Below are 25,037 nucleotides of genomic sequence, written 5' to 3' on the forward strand. Positions count from 1 at the left end.
GAGCTTAGACTTTTGAGAAACTGCCAAACTATTTTTCCAAGTAGCTATACCATTTTATATTCCCACCGGCAATGTAGGAGGGTTCCACTTTCTCCATATCCATAGCGATTTGTCATTTTAAATTATATTATAGCCATCCTAGTGAGTTTGAAGTGGTAGCTTGTGGTTCTGATTTGCATTTTCCTAATTGACTAACCATATTGAGCATCTCATGTGCTCAGTGGCCATTTTACTTTCTCTAAAGAAATGCTTATTCAATACTTTGCCCATTTGTAAATTAGGTTGTCTTTTTGAGTTATGAGTTCTCTGCATATTCAGGAGAGATCCTACTTAGATTAAGGCCAACACAGAAATAAGAGTTGACAGAGGGTAAGACATAAGCCCTGATGACATATTTTGAACTCCCATATTCGTTCATGCATAAAGTCAGACTTAACTGCATGAACTTTAGTTTTATGAGCCAATACATTCCTGGGGGCTAATCTGACTAGAATAACGGAAGGATGGATGATCTCCCATGTCAGGATTCCTCAAGGAGAATGAGACTCTTCCCCATTAGTTTTTCTGATCCATGCCCAGGCCCTATCCTATCCTATCCTATACTATAGGCCTGGGAGTGAGAGGTAGAAGCAAGCTGAATGATGCCTGGCACAATCAGAAGTCCTACGTCCCCAATCCCTGAGGGTCCTGGGCAGAAGCTTCAGACCACAAAGACCTTTGCACAACTTCCATAATGCTTATAAATGCCACAACTTAAAAAAGATGCAACAAAGCAAAAAGTAACCCATCTACCATGAAAAAAATTGGCTAAAAGTGCTTGAGTGGTAGTTATGACTTTACAGAGAATACAGAATCCCTGCATTAGGCATAGGCGTGGTTGCCATTTAAATAACATGTCTTTTTTACTTTTCAATTATGGTTGACATTCAGTATTACATCCATTCCAGGTGTGCAGGATAGTGCGTAGACATTTCTGTAACTTACAAAGTGACCCTCCCAAAAAGTCTTACAGCCCCCTGACACCATTTATAGTTATGGCATGGACTATATTCCCTAAGCTTTACCTCCCCTGGACTCTTTTACAACTGCCAATTTGTACTGAAACCCCTCACCTTTTTCACTCAGTCCCCAAACTCCCTCCCATCTGGCAACCATCAGTTTGTTCTCTATATCTGAGTTTGTCAGTTCATTTATTTTGTTCTTTAGATTCCACATATAAGTGAAATCATATGGTACTTGTCTTTCTCTGACTTATTCACTTAGCATGACACCCTCTAGGTTCATTCATGTTGTTGCAGCATGTTTGCCATTTTTAGCAGCTTTGTAACTTATGCTAATGTTACGTGTTTTCCAAAATAACTGCCTATCCACTGTTCTCCCTAGGTTGCCAAGATGGTTGAGACAACCTGGTCTTCAGAGAAGTACTACTGAATGGTCAAATTAGAGTAGGTGAGTCCAAAAGTAGAGAGCTCACCATGTGAATCTGAACAGAAGAGGCTGAAGAGAAAAAGGTAGAGAAATTAGGGGTAGTATGTGAAGCTGATATACAGCGTTTCCTACGTGTTTTGGGGACATGCGTGAGGGATTAAATTTGTCTACATGAAAACTGACGACACTGTGATAGGCAGAACAACACTTAAGATATGATTTTTGCCATCGAAGAGCTTCTGTATGCTACAATAGGTGCCAATAAGACAAGTGTAATCACAGTAGTATGAAGATACATTGATCGTAATGAGAGCTCTGGGTTCTTGAAAGAGGAAGAAACACATCACCAGATAGGAATGGCATCAGCAAACTACATGTATTGAGTATTTACTGGGAATTGGGCATATCAGATACAAACAAATCAGAATGAGGCAAGTAAGAACTTAAGAAATTAAATATACACATTATTTTACCACTAATGCCAACTACCAGGGAAATATAATATTTGTTCAAGTTATATTTTATAATGAAATTTTGATGCCTGTTGAAAGGATAAGCTATATATACAATGCAATTAAAAAAATTTTAATTGTGCTTATTAACATCACAGAATTACCCTAAAATGGGATGATAAAAAGCCTATACAGCATTCATTCTTATTATACACATATATTTCAATCAAAGACTGTTTGAAAAATACAAATACTTTGACCCCACTGCTGAGAAATGTATGGTCAACAACTATAAATGCAGTTCCTCTAAGAAACATCATGGCATTTGCTGTCCATTTCTCCTTTAAAGTCCATTTGCGGTATAGCTTACCATCAAGTTCTCTTCAGAACTGTTTATATCTCTTTTGTCTGATCATCTTCTTCGAGTTTCCTGATTTCATTTTTTAAACAATTTATAGTTTCGCGACTTGCTTTTAATCTCTCCTTAAGCTCTGCAATTTCAAAGCTTGTTTTTTTTTTCGCGGCTTCTAATTTTTCTCTGGTTTTCACTTCAAGTTCTGCAACTAAAGAAAGCATATACTTTTATTGAATTATTTAATTTTCCTTACATGTCTAAGATATGTCACAGAGTAATAAATAAGGCACTTCCTGAGGTCAAAGTTTCCACAATGAAAGTGAACAACTTAGGATACATAACATTAAACACAGGGATGTGGGTGAGAAAGTCTGAACTTTCAAGCGAGGATCTCAGATGTCTTTTGAAACTAAGAATGAAATTCTGGCCACTAATATTTTAATTCTTACATAAAATTTTAAGACATATTATTCTTGTTTTTTCCATATACATATTAATTTGGAAATAAGGGCACATACAATCCAAGACATATCCAGCAAATAAGATCACTAAATATATAGTGTTTTTAAATTTATGTACAGGTAAACTTACATAAACAGAATCACACTGGTAAAACCAACCCATATCTTTTTTCAAAAAACATAACAATAACTGTCTAGGTGTGAATTCGAGCTCTACCATTAGCTGTGCCACTCTAAGTATTTATTATCCCTAGGCTCGTTTCTCCATTTCTAAAGTGAATATTATGATGGCAAATATCTTATTATTTGTTGAGGAAAATTTAAAACTAAATCATGTATGAGTATCTAGAACATTACCTAGTACATAAAGCCATATTAATTATTATAATGACAGAGGAACAATAAACGGCATTTAAAACATTCTATCTAGCTGGTTATATAACAAATTACTGAAGAAAATATCACTACTGCAAAAGATATTATCTATTTAAATATTCCGCTTGGAGAGTACAGCATTAGTTTTACAAAGAAAAATGCCTACTTTTATTCAACATGTCCATCTTGTGGACATTTCAGGTAATTGCTGCTGATGACTATTAAAGCATAATTGTACTTCTGCTAATATAAGATGATTCCCTAATTGGAAGTACCATGGTGTAGTGATGGAGGGGGAAAAAAAAAAAAAACCCAAAATTTTGAAATCAGAGAAGCCTAAGTTCAAAAACACCCTTGGCCTCTTATTAGTTGAATGGTGCTATTTCTTAGTTTCCCTCAATTTCATCTTTTACATGACATGGTTAAAACTTTTTATTTCTCAGATAAATGAGGATTAAGCAAATAGTTGGCCCTTTGTATCCATAGCTTCTGCATCCACAGATCTAAAATATTGGGGGAAAAGACGTTATGTTGTTGCTAATGTGTACTATGCAGTCTGGCCTATAATGATCACATCTCCACCAAACATATATATGTTATTTCTTAAACAATGTAACAACTATTTACACAGCATTGACATTGTATGAGGTATTAGTAATCCAGAGATGATGTAAAGTACACAGGAGGATGTGCACAGGTTATATGCAAATATAAAATTATTTTTACTTTTATAAAAAAGTTTGGAACTTTTGACCCCCTTCATGGCATTTTGTCTTCTCCTCACCACTTGGAACCAATCTGTTCTTTGTATCTGTAAGTGAGTGTGTGTGTGTTTAATTTCACATGTAAGAATCATGCAGTATTTGTCTTTCCTTTTCTGACTTACTTAACTTCGCATAGTTCCCTCAAGACCCATCCATGTTGTCACAAACGACAAAATTTCATTCTTTGTGGTCAAACAGTATTCCATCGTATATACAGATACCATATCTTCTCTAGCTAACCAGCAATGAACACTTAGGTTGTACCCCAACCTTGGCTGCAGTGAACATGGGAGTGCATATATCTTTCTAAATGATTGTTTTCGTTTTCAGATAAATGCCCAGAAGTAGAATTGGTGCATTATATGGTAGTTCTATTTTTAATTTTGTTAAGAAACCTCCATACTGTATTCCGCAGTGGTTGCACCAATTTACAATTCTGCCAATAGTGTATGAGGCTTCCCTTTTCTCTACATCTTTGCCAACACCTGTTTGTTGACTTTTTGATAACAGCCATTCTGAAAAGTATGAGGTGATATCTCATTGTGGTTTTGATTTGCATTTCCCTGGTGTTGAGCATCTTTTCATGTACCTGTTGGTCATGTGTAGGTCTTCTTTGATAAAATGTCTATCCAGATCATGTATATTTTTGCTACTGAGTTATATGAGTTAATTCATATATTTTTGATATTACCTCTTATGAAATATATGATTTGCAAAAACTTTCTCCCATTCAGTAGGTTGCCTTTTCATTTTGTTAATGGTTTCTTCTGTTGTAAAGAAGCTTTTTAGTTATTGGTTACTGGCCTTTATTATTGATGTGTGGGGACTCTTTATATATTGAATAAACTAATTATCTGTAATATGAGTACTATGTTTTTTCATGGTTTAAAACAAGTCTTTAGACTTTTTTTACAGGGCTTTTTACTATGCTTAAATTCTTAATTCTCTTGCTCCCTCTCTCTCACCAATTAAAAACATACTGAGTGGGGGTGCCTCCATAGTGTAGTGGTTAGCACGTCTGCTTTACACGCTGAAGGTCCTGGGTTCACGCCTCAGGTGAAGCCACGGACCCTACCCCAGGTGTGCCAGGTCCCCCAAGTGCACTGGGGGTGCCAGGCCCCGGGTGTGTGCCGCGGGCACATGGGAGGAGACGCCACACCTTCAGAGATCCAGTTCTTGAGGGGAGACAGCAACATCCATAGGTCAGGAGTGAAAGGGGCGGGGGAGAGACTAAAGAGGGGAGAATAAAACATACTGAGTGAAAGGCACTTTGTTAATTGCTGGGGTACAGAGGTAGGAGATAGACAAGAAAGAAAACTGCAGTACAGTATCATGAGATAATTACAGGGAGCCACGAGAACAGACTGGATTCATACCAAGAGGAAAGGTTATGTGTGTATCAAGGAAGGCTTCTTGGCATTAGAAAATGCTGAACTGAATTTTAAAGAATGAGAAAGGAATTGGGTAGATGAAGACACAGCAGGCCCTAAAAACAGCACATGTACATTTGGGAAACAACAGAGTCCTATAAGACTGTAACAGTTTTAAATCCAGTCAGGAAGAAATGAGTTAATTCATTTGTTAAGACAGCATTCGCTGTAGATATAGACTTGTGTTGTTTGATTTACAGGTTTTCATCTTTTCTTATGGCTGAGCAGTATTCCACTGTATATATGTACCACATCTTCATTATCCAATCATCTCTTGAAGGACACTTCAGTTGTTTCCACGTCTTAGTCACCGAAAATAATGCTGCTATGAACATAGGGGTATATCTATCTTTACGAATAAATGTTTTCAAATTTTTGTGTAGATACCCAGAAGAGGGATTGCTGGGTCCTCTGGTAACTATTTTTAATTTTTTGAGGAACCGCCATACTGTCTTCCATAGTGGCTGTACCAATTTATATTCCCACCAGCTGTAAATGAAGTTTCCTTTTTCTCCACCACCTCTCCAACACTTGCTATTACTCGTCTTGTAGATATACTTTATTTTTGACAAATCATAAGATTGCAAAGAGCACAATATATTTGGAAGAAGACCTAGGTTAATTAACCATAAGATCCTGGGGGAAAACATTTTAAAACTTCTTTTAGCTTGTTCCAGTTTTCTGCTTTCCATACATTAAATGCTTACATAAAAAAGAAACATTTGTTTTAAATTTCCAAATGAAGCCTCAACTTAGCGTAAATCAATCCAAAAGAGAATAATTACTTTTGCAGAGCCAATATAACTTGCTGGTTTGAAGCATAGACCACAAAGCTTTTACCCAGGGAACAGCTTATTGGTTAAGAGTATGGACTCTGGATTTAAATCCTGGCTCTGATTTGAGGCAAGCCATTAACTCTATGCTTGAGGATCTTTATTTACAAAATGGGGTTAACAGTACTACTTTCCTCCAATGGTTATTATGGTATTCAATAAGCTAAGAAATGTAAAGCGCTTGTCTAGTACACAGTAAGCTCTCATTAAGTATTCACTACCATTTTAAGTATTCCTTGTAGAAGCAATTATTACTATTTAAAGCTAGATCATTAGTGCTTACGTAAATTTCCAGTAAAATTGGGTTTACACGCACAAATGTTTATAAACTTCTAATATGATTCATAATGAGCAACCTCTATCCTGAATATTACACTATCTAAAAATATTACTAAGTTTTTAGAGCCTAAGTTCCAAGGACTGCAAGGTCCTGGTTCTATCACTAATTAGATATGTTAACACAGGCGAGTTACTTAACCTCCCTGTGCCTCAGTTTTCTTTTCTAAATTAGAATACAAAGTGTACCACATCCTTACTAGTACAATTACTAGATTCCTTTGCTAATTTAATACAAATATATGGCCACTCATTATTGTTTGGTTTGCATTTTTAAAGTTACTAGCAGGGCCAAATGTTTTCCCATTTTATCTCTTCTTTCATTTGTCTATGTCTTTTGTCCATTCATCAATTAAAGTGTAAAATTTTCTTCTATTTAATTTGTCCATTTTAGGGTTTCTAAGATATTGATCCTTTGCCATGTCTCCTAGATATTTTTCTTTTTTGCCCTTTTGAAATGTAGAAGTTAAGTATTTTTTTTACAAAATCAGGTTTGTCTTTCTTGTAATGTGATTTCTTCTAAAACTTCAAATTGAAAAAGTCTTCCCTCGCCAGGACAATCATAGCTCTAATTTTTTAAACAATAGGCTGATTAATTTAAAAAGCACATTTAACTATAATTAATTGGAATTTGTTTTGTTAAATGTTATGAAGCAACGATCTAAATAAAATTTTCCTCTCAAAAGTTTATCAACTGTGCCAGTACCTCTTTTGGAATTATCTTTTTTTCCTGATTAGATATTGCTAAGAGGTAAACCAAAGATAATATAAAACATATAATTTACTGATAAAAACTTCCCAAGGTTAAACAGCTCCATATATAAACTTTAATACATAAAAATAATTTATAGGAAAGCCTTTTTATTAAATACATTATACATAAGTGAATTGTTAAATAGTTTTGTTGAAAACACAGAAATGTGGTCACTTGAATTTTAAAAGAGAAGTTTCGTCTCTGAATTGGGCGCGTTTTATGGTATGGGAGAAAGAAAATCTATGGAGAAGAAGTGACCAATAACAAAATAACACAGTAAGTACTTTTTTACCTTTTCAAAGTGATCACATACATATCTGTTTTATATTCATAACAAAGTGGGTTGGTAAATCTTTTTGCAGATGCAGAAAATGAAGCATGAAAATTTTAAAACACTATGATTTTCAATTTTAATGGCCACCAAGTGGCAAAATTATTAGTATTCATATCCTTTAACTTATCATGCGTTTCATAAAAATACAAAATAAAAAAAAAATTCTATAACCAATAATGGTTAAATAGCAATTTCCTTGCCCCTGCATTTCATCTCCTGCAATTACTGGCTGGCTCTCAGCCAACAAATATACTAGTTTATTTCCCCCTGAAAACACTACCCTCTACACCCCATATCCTGCTTCTGCTACCACACTGCAAGTTCCAAGACACAGGTCTCCGTAGTGCCTGTCTCCAATTTCTCTCGTTTCATTCTCTGCTGATCCATTTCAACTATTTTCTGCCCGTACTATTCTCCTTCCACTGCTCCTGTTAAGGCCATCAAGGACCTCTACCTTGCTATAGCCCATTTTTTGGCCCTCATCTAACTTGTCCTATCAGCAGAACTGGCTATGGTTAATGACTTTCTTGATACCCTTTCTGCACTTGGCTTTAGGATATTATAGGTACCTATTGTTTCTTCCTCCAGATTCATTGTCTCTTCTTAATTTCCTTTGAGGGTGACCGCCTAAATCTCTAACTGTTGCAGTACTCACAGCTCAGTCCTTGGACCTCCTTTCTATCTTTATTCACGTCTTCGATGATAATACTGGGTCTCACAATTTTAAATCCATCTATATCTTAACTTCTAAACTTTTGTCTTCAGCCTGTATCTCTCCTTGAATATCAGAATCTGGAGTGCATTCCCTTCTCAACATCACCACTTAGATGCCTTTCAGGCACTCCACATTCAACATGTCCAAAATTGTATTCCTAATCTTTCCCCAAAGCCTGCCGCTCCCAGACTTCCCCATCTCTATAAAAAGCAATGTCAAGCTTTTGGTTCCTTCAGTCCCTAGAACTTAAGAATCATTCTTTATTCATCTCCTTCTCTCACATCTTATTATTCAAACCATTGGCAAATTCTACTGAGCCTATCTTCAAAATAGATTCAGAATCTGACCCCTTCGCACCACCTCATTGCTATCACTCTGGTACCACCCACTACTCTATCATATCTAGATTACTGGAATAGCCTCTGCTTCTTCCCTTTCTGCTTTACAGTCTATTCTCAAAACAACAGCCGGGCGACTGAACTTTTTAATATGTTAGTCATACACTTTCACTCTTCTGCTCAAAACCCACACATGACTTCGCGTCCTTCGGTTTAATAATTTAAAGTTCTCACCGTTACCCATAAGTTCCTATATGATCTGGTGCCCTATTAACTTCTCTGCTTATCTCCCATTCCTTGTCCCCTTTTTCACTCTAGTCACAAAGGCTTCCCTGCTGGTCCTCAGATATGCCAGGCATAGTCTTACTTCAGTCATGGCTTTTGCCCTTGCTGCGCTCGCTACACATAACATTCTTCCCTCAGACAGCCCCGAGGCTCACGTCCTTATCCTTTTAGTTCTTTACTCAAATGCCACAATCTCAAGAAGTATTCTCTGGCCTGAAATTTAAAACTCTAACCATCTCCTTCCACCAAAGGTGCTACCTCCCCTGCTTTATACTTTATTATTCTGTTTGTTTAAAATCTGTTTTCCTCCCACCAGAACGTGAGCTCAGTGAAGGCAAGGCTTTTTGTCTGGTTTAGGCTCTTGGAACCTAGAACAATGCCTGGCATATAACTGGTGCTCAATATATACTGTTGGCAAATGAATAAAAGATCAAAGGAAAAACTGAATGGTAACATAAATGTTAACATAGGGATGGCAAATAGATTTCATCTTGAGTACCAAGTACAAATGATGGCAGTAGCTGTATGGAGTGATCTGTAGACTATTCTGAGACTGGGTCCGCTCTGAGGGAAAATATGCCGTGACTAATAATCAGTGTGGCATTCTGGTATTCTCCACCTTAGCATTAATCTGAAACTACGTAAAATTACAGAGGCCAAAAAAAAAAAAAAAAAAAAAAGAGAGATAATCTAGTTTACAATACACAAAAGTATAATTATGTTCTGCAAGGTTCTTCACACAGATTTTGTTAGCAAAGATTAGCAAATCGAAAATGACTGAGTGACAGGTTGAGCAAGATTAATGAAAAGCTATGCTTAAATGTAATCAGGGAATAAAAGACAAACAGTATTTCAGAGACTGTGAGAGGCTGTCTTTTACCTTTCTGAAAGTAGGCCTACTTTGGGAACAATGTGAAATAGCCTTCATACATCTTCTGTAGTAAGACACATCTTGTTTTTTAGCAACTGACAAATTTACATATATATAGCGGAAGGAAAAAAACGTAATAGTTACTAAGCATACAATCCTTTCACCACTACGGAACATATTATTTTTCAGAATTATGAACTCATTGCACTTACATTCTGTTTCATGCTTATAGGCTCCTAACGTTAGCTGACGAGATGTTGTGAGTAACTGTTGCATCATTGCTGTTGGGTCTTGAAATATCTAATGGGATAGAATGAAAAAAAAGCCCAATAACTTCAAAGTTCTACAATTTAAAATGCTTTTAAAACTCTCATTCTAAACTCTTCTTACCATTTCATCATAGAACTCGGAAACCACTGTCTTTTTTCCCAGCATTGCATTGGTATCTGATTGAAACAACTTTAATAAATGATACAATGTTACCTGTGGAATAAAAACAGACATGCATCTGTGCAATGGTTATCATCATCATTGTGAGACACTGTCATTTCTGTAACTGAATTAAAGACTGCAATCAGTAAACATAACGAATTCAGGATCTTGTCTCAACTACAACTTACTGTAGCAAATCACCCAAACTCTGTACTTTTTTTTTCCTGTTAGGTAGTACCATCCATCCACATCTACTAAACAAGAATCGTTTGAAGAGGGTAAGCATTTCTAGAGAGTGACCATATATAAAAATAAGATATACCCTTGGAAGTTAAACTGGGAAATCACTAAGACATAAATTCTTTTACTTATATAAGCGAAATTAGATTAGTTGTGATAGTTATTCTGTGAAGCTTAAAGTTTATAAATTTACTGTGGGGGGAAAAAAATTTGATACTTTCAAAAGTAATAGCTAATACTATTATGCTCAGTGAGGGAAAAGTAATTTCTTCGGTGATCTATAAGATTATTACACAAGAAGCAAACAAAAGTCAGTGATGATTCACTTTGTCAGGGGCAACATATTTTCAAAATACTTAAAAACAGGTGTAGTAAGACATCAAAAGAAAAGTCTTACAGCACAATGTGCGATTACTTGAGCAAAATAAAACCGAGCTAACAAAACATCAGAGTTCATGCTGACGTTGTAAAAACCAATTCAGAGGCTTCAAATTTTTTCCAAAATGTAGCTAAAATGATTCTAAGGAACATGCATCAATCAAATGCCATATTTAAAGCAGATAATTTGACAGGAGTAGACAAAAAGCAGATGAACCTATGTGAATGGATAGACGATGAAAAAGAAATCTAAAACCTGAAAACATAAGGAGAACTGATTCAGAGGTGAGGGCCAATGCTCCCAGTGGAGATCCAGAGAGGTTTCAGGCTCAAAGTTGGCAAGTGTAGAAATCAAGAATGCTGTGGGGTAGCTGGGACTATAAACCTTCCCTTCTTTTCCCTTCACTCACAGACAAGAGAGCATATCCTCCTGTGGAGCCTACAATTTTTCACCCAAACAATCAAGTATGAAGTAAAAATACAGATATTTTCAGATAGCAAGATCTCTGAAAGTTTATTTCTTGGGCAGCCTTTCCTAAGATATTCCTCCAGTAAAATGTAAAAAAAAAAAAAAAAAAAAAAATAGGAAAGATAAGAAAAAGGGTTATCTGTCATCATTAGGAGTAGACAGGCACTATCTAAAATTCAAAAATTCAAACTTAGGTATTTAAATATATGAGATACATGGGAGTAATTTCTAGAGGAAATGAAAACAGTAACTGGTTTTCCTGAGGAAAGGGCTAGAGATGGGAAAAAAGGAGATGTTATGGATTAAACTGTATCCCCGGTGCCCAAAAGATATGAAGTCCTAACCCGCAGTACCTATGAATATGAGCTTACTTGGAAATAGGGTCTTTGCAGATACAGTCAAGATGAAGTCTTTAGTGTAGGCCCTAATCCAATTTGACTAGAGTCCTCATAAGAAGAGATAGAGGGAGAGGAAAGGAGAGAAGGGAATGTAACAAAAAAGACAGAGAATGAAGTTATGATGGCACAAGCCAAAGAATGCCTAAGGCTACCAGGAACTAGAAGAGGCAAGAAAGGATCCTCCTCTAGCAGCTCTGGAGAGAGCATGGCCAACACCTTGTTTCTGGACTTCCAGTTTCCGGAAACGTGAGAATCAATTTCTGTTGTCTTTAGCCAGTTTGTGGTACTTTGTTATAGCAGTCCTAGAAAACTAATACAAAAGACTTGTACATTTCATTTTTTAAAAACTATTAAAACTACGTGCATGTCTGACTTTTACAATTTAAAACTACATCAGAAAACTGTCCTGCCCTAAATTTATTATTTCGACTCCCAGAGGCATTCATGTAGATACAGGCAATCAAACATTTCAAGACAGATGTCTTCAATTTTGAGCGATGTTTGAAGATTCTTAGAGCAACGAAAATGCCTATACTTGCCACAGAGATATTTCTAGGCATAAAACCCAATTTTAGCATTTTGCTTTTAGAAACAACCATTCCTGTCACAATGGCTTGACCTATTAAAGCTTACTAGATAACAAGTGTAAATCACAAATTACCCGTGTCTTTTACATTTAAATAACCCTTCATGACACTAATTTTCTACAAGAGCCAATTACTGAAAAAGCATAATGGTTTTATTATACTGAAAGAACACTACAACAGCTTTACGGGAATAAAATTCAGGCCTATGTAGATCTATAAAGAAACCTATTCAATAATTTATCAATATTACCTTCCTTTTCCAAGAGTGGACTTTGAGAGCTGTCTTTAATGATATAAAGATTTCTTTCAGAAAGTATTTTCCAACTGGGAGGGGTTGAGGCATGACAGATGAGAAGACAGACAGGTAAGGCCACATAGTCTCAAAATAAAAATGAATTCAAAGCAATCTTAAAGTTTAAAAAAAAGCTTCTGCTCTGGTAACATTACTGACTTCTCCTTCTCCCTCTCTCTCAGTATCTGCTGAATTCTATGCTCTATTTTCCCTAATAGACGATTTTCATTAAGGGTAGGAGCAATGTTTCATCTTTGTACCAAGATATCTGAACAATATCTTGCCAATAATGCATATTTAATAACTTCTGGCCAACAGAATACAATGTTTGTAAGAGTATGCTAGAAGGACAATAAAAAATGGTAAGAGATCTAGAAACCTTATCACACGGAAAATGTTTAAATGAGCTACCGATGTTTATTCAAGAGAATAATGTCACATTTGATAGTAATTAAGAAAATTAATGTATGAATAGTTATCAATAAAAAATTCAAGGAAGTTTAAAATAGAGCTTTCTTAAAACTAGAATACCCCAACATGAACAGGGTATTTCACTTAATGATATAAGTCCATCTCTATATTGAAGATAGCAAGTCCAAATGAGATTCTTATTTGAGAGATGGTCTAAAGAAATTCCTACCTATGTAGAATATGGCCTATACAGAAAAATAAAAGTTGAGAAAGCACTTCATTAAAATGAAAAATCTTAACTAATGCCAGAACTTATATAAAGTATATCTGAATAAAAATGTTAACACACGAAGAGCTCTTCATTAACTATTGTTACATTTTCACAAGTGAAAAAATCGACTTTATATTTGCAACGATAACCATTACTCACAGGTCTTTCATTAGGATCAATGAAGAATATTTTGATGATTATTTCGAATTCACCCCACCCTGTTTCAGTAATTTCATATGGAGGCTTGGTAACAACTGAAGAGACAAAGAATAAAACAATTATAATTGTAAATTACTGACAGTTTCCTAACTCTTTTTAAATTTGTAAATTAAAATCAAAAAAATGTACTGTACCTCTTAAAGGATTGCCATAGCTTTCATGTAATTTAAATTGAATTTTCTTCACATATGCTGACATATCCTAAAATACAAATGAATTAATTGGTTCTTCCATCTACATAAAAACTAGGAGGGAACTACGCTGAACTCATATAGCTAATTTTATAAAATACACTTCCCCTCTAATATAGAAGCCAATTTTCTTTTTTACTTAAAAAATTAATTTATAAATTAATTAATTTATTTTTTATGGCAACATTGGTTAATGAAATCCAATAAGTTTCAGTTGTACATTTTAACAGAATCCAATATTCTAAAAAACATGAGCAGCCAGACTGTATAGCAGTTTTGTCTTCCATCTTCTCTGGTGGTCTTATTACCGAATTATAACTTAAAAATTAACTACTATTCCTGAAACATGATTCAATACTTGGCTAACTTAAGACATGGTGATTGGAATATGTGTTGTGTTTATAGCATAGTTGTTATTCTAGCTTAATTTTAATAGGAAACATTTTTGGAAATTGACTTCTACTGAGCAATTAATTACATGAAGATGACAGCTCTTTACTCTTTTGACTTTATCAGTAACATGTATAAAAAGAACCAATTCTATATTCAGAAAGTCACTATAAAATAATATTACAATTTATCCTCAAGCAAAATAAATTGTATTTTCAAAAAAGTTATGAGAAAAAGCAGTGCCTACCTCATTTCTGTATGGTTTTACATATACCGTCCACTGATGGGTATGCCCATCCTCTTCTCTCTTCTTTCCAAAATATCGAGCAACATTACCATAAACTATTGGTTTAACAATAGTAACCCCCTAAAAGAAAAATAATTTAAACATTGATTAATATTAATTTGGGTAATGACACACCAAATGGAGTAATAGCTCTGAAAGCTTGTTTTAAGAAACAGCAGGCAATCTAACAACCTCGAGTTTGTTTATAACATTAATTCCTTTCAATGAAAAAATTTTCCACAATTATCTTCATTTCATATCAATACAAATAACACCAAATTACAATGTTCTCATTTTGAAATGCCTCCTTAAAACATGTGAAGTTTTGAGAGTTTTTCTGAAAAGAAACACAAAAGACTCTTTAGTTACAAACTTTAAAATGAGGTTCTGGAATAAAGAACCAACTTCCACTGCCATTACCTGAGAGCAATGACCTTATTTATCAGCTCATGGCAGTGTTTTCCAAAGCACAGTACAAATATTAAAGGTAGTCTGGGAGAGAATTTTAGGTAAAATATTATTTACGTGTTTAATCAATATTAGAAAAACCACAACTATAGCAATTCAAACGCACAATTTCAAAAACATTAATGCTTAGGAATGGGCTTTTAAAAATTGACCTAAATAAAAATGCTAAATATTACAGCTGGATTCAGATAATGATAAAGTGGCACCTGGATGACTGATGCTTGTTTAACACTGGCCAATGGCATGTTTGCTACATTTGTGCTCAGTTCTGAGATGTACATACGTGTTTCTCATCACATCCAGTAAGTGTAAAGGCAGTGAGTGTTGACAGATTATGGAAAGGAGAACAAAATTTCAAGTGAAGACAAAATGCTGAATGTTGCACATGAATTTGAGACCAACTATTCAATACTAGGAATGTAACTGAAGGTCAAAGAGCAAGATATACCACATGTGAAAAGTGCTGTACCGATGTTATCGTCAATAAAAAAATGAGGAAAAGCAGTGAACAAATGGAAAAACTTTTGTTCGGATACCTAATCAATCCAATACCTGTTACCCTAAAGTTAGTTTAGAAGAAGGCAGTTTGCATGGGAACTTCATCACAGTAAGTGTCTGACACTCTTGTGGCAACCACAGATGGGGACTTAGTGAATGAGGACAAGGAGTGCTGACTGACATGGTGAGTGGATAATAGATCCTGTAGCTGCTGCTACATGCTGGTAGGAAGTTTGAGTTCCTCAACGATATAAAAGGGGCTCATGTGTCAACAGGCTTTCTACTTCGATGAAATTTACCTAAATTAGAAAAAGATGCCTGCCTGTAAGCATAATAATCAGCATGGAGAAGAAACAAGTCCCTAATTTTAAAGCTTTACATGATTCATAGCCCTTTTTGGTGGAAAAGCATTTGAGGACTACTGGCCTAATCTCCACAAGTCACTGGACTTAAATTTAAACTTTTAGAACCTAACATGATTACAAGTATAGAAAGTTCTGTAGGTCTCCTCCAAAATCTGTTTTAACCCTTTGTTTGGAAGTACTTTCCTATCAGTCCAAAACCTTGCCCAAAAATCTGGGCAAAATACATACATGTACGAAGCGTCTAGCACTATGAATGTTACTTGGCATCTTTCCCCTTAAATTTCAGCCGCTTTTGAAATTTTTGAAAAACTCCCACTTTACATATGCTATTAAAGCACTGTGTATGACAGTTATAAAAAACAGTATGATCAATATCATGTGGAAACAATATGATATGCATAAGACTCTTTTTAAAAACCTATTACTAACTAGATTGGTGCAAAAACAAGTGATTTAAAAAAATTTCCTGAGATAAAAAAGGGTAAAAATCAATGTTATTTTGGGAACCAGCTGGTCCTGCCTTAAAAATTAACATCCTAGGAAACGTAAGAAAGTGGGAGGGAAATTTTACCAGGTCCAACGTTATGGTAGGAAACATGATAACTTTAAAAGCTAACAGTTATGTTCTCTATGTGCCAGGCAATGTTCTCTGCATGCTTTGATTAATGTCTTAGTCTTAGTTTTAGAAACATGAACTCGTGAAAAGGAATTTCCCTCTTAATTAGCCAACATTTCTAATTAGCTCTCTTCTGCTTCTGTAAACATGCCTGTTGCAAGGCCAGAGATCTCAAGGTCAACTGAGAACTCATCCACCACTAAAGATGCTTTGCTTTGGTGCTGGTTACAAAAGATGTATTACTTTAACGCTTGTTAGGTAGGAAATTCTATGATTTCTAACTGCCTGCAGCAACTTCAGAGGTTTGTAAATCAGCCCATGCCAACTTTTCTGCAACACTTCGGCAAGTTTTCTGACTTTTTCTATCCCCCATTTCTTCACTTATCGCACTTGTAAACACTGTGGGTAATGCCGTCTTTGTAAAGCTGCTGTAAGGAGTGAATCAGAGAACTGGATAAAGCTTTTGGCCACTATGCTTGGCACACGGTAAACGTGCTCCTGTTATTATCCTCACAATCAGGACGGTGGCAGCTGACAGTGACCCGAGCTGGCAGCATCAAGCCCTTGGAGCGGCTTCTTTCCTTATTCTGCTTTCCCCAAGCCACCACTGTTTACTTTGTTTGGCGGAGACGGAATGGAGGTGGTGATACTGTGAAGGTGGGGCCCAACGAAACACGGATTTTTTTCCTCAAGGGCTCTGACTCGCTCTCTTCCTTAGAAGCCACGGTTCAAGCCCCAGGCAAGAAGGCGCGAGAGGGAAACAGCGCACCCTCCACGCGCCGCGTAGGGAGGGGCCGGGGCAGAGAAGCAGTCCCGCATGGGAGGCGCGGCCCGAGCACTGACCTTCACTCTCCCGCCGGAGTCAGGCCCAAATTCGGCCATTCTCTTGAACATATTGTCCTACAGAAGAAGCCGCCGCCGCCGCCAAGGAAAGAGACCGAGGCCGGCGGGGTCGCCGCTCCGCTTGTAGGCCTCGCACCTCCTGCACGGGCCTCGGCGGAGGGTTTCTGGCTGACGGAGAGCGACTCCCTGGCGCGCGAGGACACAAGAAACCGCCGACTACTCGCCGAGCGCGGCGTCCCAGAAGCCTCTTCTCCCCGCGCGGGTGGAGAACCGGTCGCGAGGGGCGGTGGCGACGCCGCGCGCAGGCGCAAGGAGCGCGCGCTCGCACTGCGCAGGCGCCGCATCCCTGCTCGGTGGCTGGGCACGGGTCACCGGGAGACGCTGCGACGCGGGAGTCTCCAGTTCGCCTTAACTCTGTAATGACCGAGAAATGGCTTTTGGAGCTAATACCTCGTCGTTGGTATTAAGTTCATGAAATCTACTTACGCGCAGATATTTTTGTTGTCTTCAGCTAGACCTCAGTGCTTGAACCGCTTATTTCTTCTTTATCCCCTTCTTCCTACTCGTCCTTTTCTACTTAGTTTGGAATTCAGGGTGCGTAAATGGACACTAATCTCTCCACCATTGCCCTTCTGTGGTTCTAACTACTGTGCAGATTTACTGCAGGACCGAATTAATTCAAGACTTAGGTGCTGGCCAGGAGTTCTCTTCTATTTAAAACTAGATTTTCAGCTTTTCCCTACTTTTCTCAAATCTCCAACTATGACACCAACCCTCTCATTCTTGTTAGAGAAATCTAATAATCCCCGTGAAACTGGACCCACCAGGATCGTTTTTCAGCCAAGTACACATAGTCAAATCCACATAGGGCCTCAAAACTCCAAATTAATTTTTTACTTTCCTGCTCCAAAATTTAAATAGGTAACCAAGGATTACCAAATAACAAATGCTTTTAATATCAAAAATATAATCCAGGGTAAACAAAATAGTAGATTAGAGGAAACATAAACTAAAAACAAAACAAGCCCAAATTATTATTATTACTATATTGACATAAAATAAGAAATAGTAAATGTGATACAAAACAGTAAAATAAAGGAACATTCAGAGAACAAGAAAGTAATGTGGAAATTAAAAATATATCAGAAATGAAAACCTCAATAAAATGGTTGGACAATATTATCAAAGAAATGTCCCAGAAAGTAGAGCGAAAGACAGGCAGAGATAAGAACATCTGTATTAGTTAGTTAGGTCTTCTGTAACAAAATACCACAGGCTGAGTAGCTTAAATGACAGAAATTTACTTTTTTCACAGTTGTAGAAGCTAGAAGTCCAAGTTGAAGGTGTTGTCAGGTTTGGTTTCTTCTGAGGCCTCTTACCTTGGCTTGCAGATGATCGTCTTCTCACTTCATTCTCTCATGGCCTTTTCTCTGTGTGCACTCATTCCTGGTGTCTCTTCCTCTTTTTATAAGAACTCCAGTCCTATTGGATTAGGATCCCAAGGCTACAACATCATTTACTTTAAATTACCTCTTCGAAGGGCTTCAGCAAATAAATTTTGCAGGGACACAAGTCAGTCCATAACTACATCAGAGGACCAGTCCAAAAATTCCGGAGAGAACAACACAACAAAAAAATAGAAGGAAAGAAATAAGCAATAAATGATTCAAGAAAGTTTTCCAGTACTTAAGGATGTTAGTTTCCAAACTGGAAGATCCTGCCAAACACCCAGAACAAAGAACACAGATCCACATCGAAGCCCATCATTGTCAGAATTCACAACATTGGAGATGAAGAGATGATCTCACATATTTCCAGGTTATAAAGACTTCAAACTCAGAATGGCTTCAGATAGCTCAATAGCAACATTGGAATCCAGGGAGCAATGGCATTCCTTAAATTCTGAGGGAAAATGAATTCCAACTTAGTATTCAATACCCAGTCAACTATCAGCAATAGTTGAATAGAATACAGACAATTTCTGACATATTGAGTCTCAAAACAAACGAACAAAAAATCACTCTCATGCACCCTTCTGTAGGAAGATTCTGGATGTGTGATCCACCAAAATAGAATAAACCAAGGAGGAGAAAATTATGACATCCAGGAAACATAGTAAATTTCAAATACGAAGGGAAAAGAAGAGAAACTCAAAGTAGTGTTGAAAGAAAGAGCACAGGACAATAGCTATAGATTAGGCATGGACAGCTACCAGTCCCAATTAGAGTTGATTAGAAATCTTTGGGAATTACTGCTTTAGAAAGATGAAATTGACAAAATTCTCGCTGCGTCTGAAGACTTGAGAGAAGATTTAGAAGAAATAGAGTTTGGGAGTTGAAATAATGACAGATACACAGAAAACAGAAAATTAAAAAATTATGTAGTTATTAGCCCTAGAGCAAATAAAATCTCGTATAAGAGAAGGAAGTAATTTTATATATGACTATGTAGTATTGATTTAACAAAAAATAATTTACACTGGAAATAAAATAATTACATTGGGAAAATGGGCTTTGGGGAAGAATACCATGTTTAATGGAGATGGGGAAGGAAAAAATGGAGCTTAATAGCAAGAAATCAATACCATAAAATACAAGAAAGATTAAGAAAGCAATATAAGCCTAATATTTTAAAGCATAGATATAAATATAGAAATATTAATAATATTAATCTAAAATAGTAGATACTGGTTGCATGGGAAGGGGGCAATATGGGGAGATACACTTTTCATAACAAACCTTGTAAGACTGTTTACTCTGTAAATATTAAGAATTTTAACCTTGTTAGAATTAAAAACAATTTTAAAAGATAATTTGCATAATAGACATGCTTTTAATTGAAAAACATTGTCTATGATAGATATTAGTCACTCTTGGTGATAATTTTTAGTAATTCCTTGTAGCAACTTCAAAGAAAATATATTTTAAATGAGTCTGCTAAATAGAAGCACAAGAAATGTGCTCCTCGGGTTTAGTTGTAATTAGTGCCACATTAGGAGCTCAGTTTTCATCTGGAATATCATTCTACATGTGAAACAATATCCTGGAGTTGAAACTAAGCAACATAACAATTGAGTTTCTTTTAAAAATGATCAAACATTGATATTGATTTTTATCTCATTCCCAGAATAAGGGTAGACATTTGTTTGGAGAACTTGATTTTACTGAAATAACAGCTATAGGTTAGGAATAATATTTTATCAAAAACACTAATGAAAATCTCCAATAAACATTGCTTTCTCTCTTTGGTCAGCTCTGTTTACTTATCAGGTGATCAGGGTGACCATCATCAGAGCATTTCAAAACTGCATGCCACCTGAGAGGATGCAGTGAGAAAAGCACAGCATCACTTCTGTGGTATTCTGCCAAAGAGGCATAACCTAACCTGATCAAGAAAACTTCAGAAAAACCTTTGAACATTTTACAACACAACAGGTCTGTGGTTTTTAAAAGTGCTGGGGTCATAAAAGTCAAGAAAAATAAAACTGAAGAAATGATCCAGATTGAAGGAAACTAAAATAAAAAAAAAATGACAACTAAATACAACTCATGATTCTGAATTAGATCTTTCTACTACGAAGAACATATGGACACAGTTGATAAAACTGAATGAGATCCGATGGTGATTAGATAGCAGTGATGTATCAATGTTAAGTTCCTGATTTGAATGATGCTTTGCAATTTAGGAATTACACAGTTAATGATTCAGGGCCACTGGACACCATGTTGACAATTTACTCTTAAGCTATTTAGAAAAAAAAAACAAAAGGACTCTGTACTGTACTTGCAAATTTTGGGAAAGATTGAGATTATTTCGACATCTTCACAAAGTGGGGAAAAGTCTTCTGGAAGTTGTATTTCAGCAAGAAGAGACAAATAAAAAAATAAGTAAACTAGGGAGTCTTTCAAATCATTATAGGCTTGAGCCCTTGGGCACTCTCACAGTTAGAAATTAAATAGCAGAAAAAGAGGCAGCCAAGAAGGACTGAGAAGGAGCAATCAGTAAGGCAGGACTTAAATGAGCAGAAGCTAAAGGAGAAAAAGTTTTTAAAAGTATGAAGTGGTTTGTGAAATGCTGTGGAGAGATCCAGTAAGATGAACAGAGAACTAGTGATCACTGGAATTGGCCACAAGGGGTCATGGGAGAAGTCACTGAGGAACAGTCTTAGCAGAGTAAAGACAGCAGCCAGATTCAGAATGGTGAAAAGAGAATGGGAGATGAGGATGTGGAATTGGTGAGTATACATATCTAATCCCAGAAGTATTGCTGTAAAAGGAGCAGAGAATGATGTAGTAGGTAGAGGGTTATATAGGGTCAGTGGAGAGTTGTTTGTAAAATGGGAGATTTCTAGGTAAGTTTGTGCAATGACAGAGATGATTCAACAAAGAGGGAGAAACTCAGGATACAGGAAACATTCAGCCTAACTTGAAGTGAGAGGGATGTGACCAAGACTGCATGTGTATACACTGCCATTTGCAGGAGCAGAGGTCCCTCATCTCAGAAATAGTGGGGAAGGAAGGGAAAATAGACCAAAGGGAAGGTGTGACTGCTGTCATGATGGTGAAGAGGGGAGAATTGTGTATGAGGCTGCTTCTCTTCTTAGTGTAATATGAGTCCAGGTCATCTATTGAGAGCAAAGAGGAGTAGAAGGTGAATGGTCGGGCCTGTGTTCTGTGGCTTTGAAGAAAGAAGAGGAGAAATAAAGTTGCAGAGAAGTGACTACAATGGCAGGCTTGAGGGCCCACTTGAGATATGGGGTTTATGAACTTAATGTATGATCTTTCAGCATGCTTGTGGATTTTTTTTTACAGCATTGGTGAGGATATAAGGAAATGTTAAGAGTGCCAAGTCACTTTTTTCCAAATACATATTTTTTTCTTCAGAGACACTAGATGAGTCGAAACAAAGAATGACAAGGTATGAATTGTAAAGCCTTTAATAATAATGTTTATTTCTTTACAACATAATAATTTCACACTGATGATTAATTAGCAATTATTTCAATACTTGCAACTTCATCTGCCTCCAGATTTAGTCATAATGCATGAATTTAAGCTAATAAAAATAAAAAACAGCAACAGCTCATCTTATCCTTCTTAATATTCCTTCATGATCAGCAAGGTGCATAAGAGTTCTTGAAAAGGTTCTTTAGAATAGATTGGCAAATTAATTGTGAGTTTATTCTTAAAGCTGTATAAAAGCAATATTTCTAGGAAAACGTTTAAACCAAAAGCCACACTTTATGAAAACAAAATTCTTAATTCAATCGGTCTCCATTTTAGCCATTTGGCATTCTGCTCCTTTGTAAATTTTATATTGCCCAACAAAGAGTGGTGATCTTTTACTGTTTTTGGAGATGACTGAAAGATGAAGACATCAGACACCTACACAGCTGGTATGTTGCCTAAGATCAATGTGTTTTAAAGGAGCCTTTTCTTACATATTTATCATTCACTTGTATCATTCAAGATGAAGTCTGGGTTATCTCTTTGATTAATAACTAAATATACTGGAGATGTATTTGATAATCAAGATTATAGATAAATTTTCACCAACATTTGTTCTACTAGCGAAATGAAAAAGGTTGTAGGCTTAATATTAGATAATAAACACATTAGAAAACATTTAGTCTCTAAGAAGAAAGACCATATTTTGCTCCTGCTTCTGTAAAAATATTATTTGCTTGAAAGAATGGTAGTGTAAACTTTCACTCAACTACTATTCCCTTAATATGAAAAAGAGACAAAATGAGCTGAAGAAGGAAAATTCCAGTTACACTCCGCAACCCTTGATATACTGAGTGAGATCTTGGTTTTGACAACGATTTCTCCATGCCACCCTGTAGGGAAAGGAGAAACAAATGGTGATAAGGTTAAAGCATATCTTCACTGTCATATATACACATACTTTGAATCTTTTGAAAGAACAAAATATTTTATAAATACATGAAATATAGGCTATTGATAGATCCAGGTATTGCTATTTATTAAATTATATACACCAAATTTTTCACTTCTTTCCAAAGCCCTTTCTAAAGCACAGAAAGCTGAACATAAATGTTGAGTCATATACATTCCCCAACAGCCACTGCAATGTGCATTCCACATTTATTCATTCCAAACATAATTTCAAGATATAACAAGGAACTGTTAGAGTGTGGAGAATCTTAAAAATCTAGAAATTCCTTAAAATTAATTGAGGAGTAAAAGAGAAAGCTTATGAATCAGTTAAAGTAGATTATTTCTAAGTGATGCATTGTTTGGCCTAAGTGTAAAGCGGCAACTTTCAGTTCTTAGTAGCACACTGTGGTCTTTGAAAATCATCCCTTACTTTTTTGATAACAGTAGAGTTAAATAGCTTTCCACTTTAACGATTAAACATACCATGCTCTGATGCCTTGTGGATCACTGACCACCCTCTTTGCACATGCTACGGCTTGAGAAATGTCATCTTGCAGCAAAGCTGTAAAACAAGTGATGAAGAATGAAAACAACTTCCACAGAAATTTCATTTTAAGTTTAGGTTAAGCCAGTTTTATTCTCTTAGGCTGAGAAAAGGACACTAACATCGTTTTCCAAGAGTCCATGAATCTGAATATTAGAGGAATAACTTTTCTTCATTCCATCCCACTTGGCATGAAACAAAGCATTCTGTGTCTTATTTACCAAAGTCATTGGAAGCTCTGGAATTATTAACTAATGTGATAGCATGATCTCTTTGCACTAGGCATTATAAAAAAAAAAAAAAAAAAAAGAGGAACTGGCCTAACAATTTTTAATCAGCAATTCTACTACTAGAAACTTTCCCTAAAGAAATAATAAGAAATGCACTGAAAGATGTATGCACAGGGTGTTTCATTGCAATTAATGAAAGTGGAAAATGGAAACAGCCTAAGTGCTTAACGGTAAGAGAAGAATCAATAACTTAGAAACATTTGTACAGCGGAATTCTATTTGCACGCTTTACAAATAATGAAGATTGGTATTTGTTAACATATAAATGATTTTGTGTAATAAAGAGCAGATTGTAAAGCAGTGTATATACTGCAATTGAATTTTTATTAAAAATTCATTGCTTACATGTTTGTACATGGGTACATATGTATGTGATACAGCTTTACATTCACATACGTGATTGACAATGTATTCCAGAAGAATATATGCCAAAAGTTACCAGTGGTCATAAGTCTCTTGGTATAAGAATTTTTATTCAATGACCACAGATTATTATATACTACAAAATATTTTTAAAGATACATTAACTGAATATAAAACATATTTTATTCTAAGGCTAATCCTCTATTAGGAATTCTAACATTTAAAAATTCAACAACATTAATTTTACAATACTTCTTCCATATTTTATACACTATAGTTTCCACAGGTTATTTCTATTTTCACCTGAGTTTAATAGTACATTTCTTTAACCTCAATTAAACAAATTTGTTAATTAACTTGTTAGATGACAATGATTATATAGGAACTGTACTTTTTGGAGATACAAGCTAAAGAATTTAGAAATGAAATGTCATAATGTTTCCAATTCACCTTAAAACCATTCAACAAAAAAAAATATATGTATACATAAAAGAAATAAAGATAAAAAAATGTTAACAACTGTATGTGATGAGCATATGGTTGTTCATTATACTAATCTAATATCTTTAATTTTCTATATATTAAACACTTCACAATAAAAAGTAAAAACAACTTTTTAAAAAAGGACCGCACAACCAAATGATGCCTAAACTTCCCCAAGTAAGTGTGGAGAATGGGCATTGTTCTTGACAAAGCATCAGTAAGTCCTTTTACATAAATTAATAGATCATTCCAAAACTTTCGTGCATTAGAAAATAGCAACCTTTTATGATACTAGCTCCTTAATTTCTTCCTTAAGAAAGTACGAGGAGGATAATGAAAGTTTCTAGAAGTTGAGATAGATTTTTTCTCGGT

The 25,037-nt window shown here is 35.7% G+C and overlaps 2 protein-coding genes and 1 long non-coding RNA gene across 4 annotated transcripts in view; 1 reads left to right on the plus strand and 2 right to left on the minus strand.

The window, feature by feature from the left end:
- The window catches only part of LOC118613655, a 69,663-nt gene that overhangs the window by 27,043 nt on the left and 17,583 nt on the right, over positions 1 to 25,037 (plus strand). The gene's annotated exons all lie outside the window — the stretch shown is intronic.
- The window catches only part of LYZ (lysozyme), a 52,989-nt gene that overhangs the window by 26,187 nt on the left and 1,765 nt on the right, over positions 1 to 25,037 (minus strand). The window contains exons 3-4 of one of the 2 annotated variants that reach the window (XM_016139883.2): positions 23,469 to 23,547; positions 22,010 to 22,924 (exon numbers count right to left, since the gene is read on the minus strand). The exons of the other annotated variant lie outside the window; for it this stretch is intronic. Of the exons in view, the coding sequence (XP_015995369.2) occupies positions 22,858 to 22,924; positions 23,469 to 23,547 (146 nt within the window). The 3' untranslated portion in view covers positions 22,010 to 22,857. Of the gene's footprint in view, positions 1 to 22,009; positions 22,925 to 23,468; positions 23,548 to 25,037 lie in introns of those variants that run through there. 2 annotated transcript variants of the gene reach the window in all.
- LOC107508199 (YEATS domain-containing protein 4) lies at positions 1,786 to 17,360 on the minus strand. The gene is made up of 7 exons (XM_016139882.2): positions 17,086 to 17,360; positions 14,257 to 14,376; positions 13,563 to 13,629; positions 13,369 to 13,463; positions 10,122 to 10,214; positions 9,944 to 10,031; positions 1,786 to 2,443 (listed from the first exon to the last, which is right to left on the minus strand). The coding sequence occupies exons 1-7, from the start codon at positions 17,134 to 17,136 to the stop codon at positions 2,274 to 2,276; spliced, it is 684 nt and encodes a 227-aa protein (XP_015995368.1). The 5' UTR covers positions 17,137 to 17,360; the 3' UTR covers positions 1,786 to 2,273.

Source organism: Rousettus aegyptiacus, unplaced genomic scaffold (genome assembly GCF_014176215.1).
Source record: "Rousettus aegyptiacus isolate mRouAeg1 unplaced genomic scaffold, mRouAeg1.p scaffold_m13_p_2, whole genome shotgun sequence".
Classification (NCBI taxonomy): Eukaryota; Metazoa; Chordata; class Mammalia; order Chiroptera; family Pteropodidae; genus Rousettus; species Rousettus aegyptiacus.

What these genes read in the sequence shown, in the direction of transcription:
- LOC107508199 (XM_016139882.2), bottom strand. Translation starts at nt 17,136, where the DNA reads ATGTTCAAGAGAATGGCCGAATTTGGGCCTGACTCCGGCGGGAGAGTG. An exon ending in ACTCCGGCGGGAGAGTGAAG is followed by an intron (nt 14,377 to 17,085) that starts GTCAGTGCTCGG and finishes TTTTTCTTTTAG; the next exon opens with GGGGTTACTATTGTTAAACC. An exon ending in CCGAGTTCTATGATGAAATG is followed by an intron (nt 10,032 to 10,121) that starts GTAAGAAGAGTT and finishes CTATCCCATTAG; the next exon opens with ATATTTCAAGACCCAACAGC.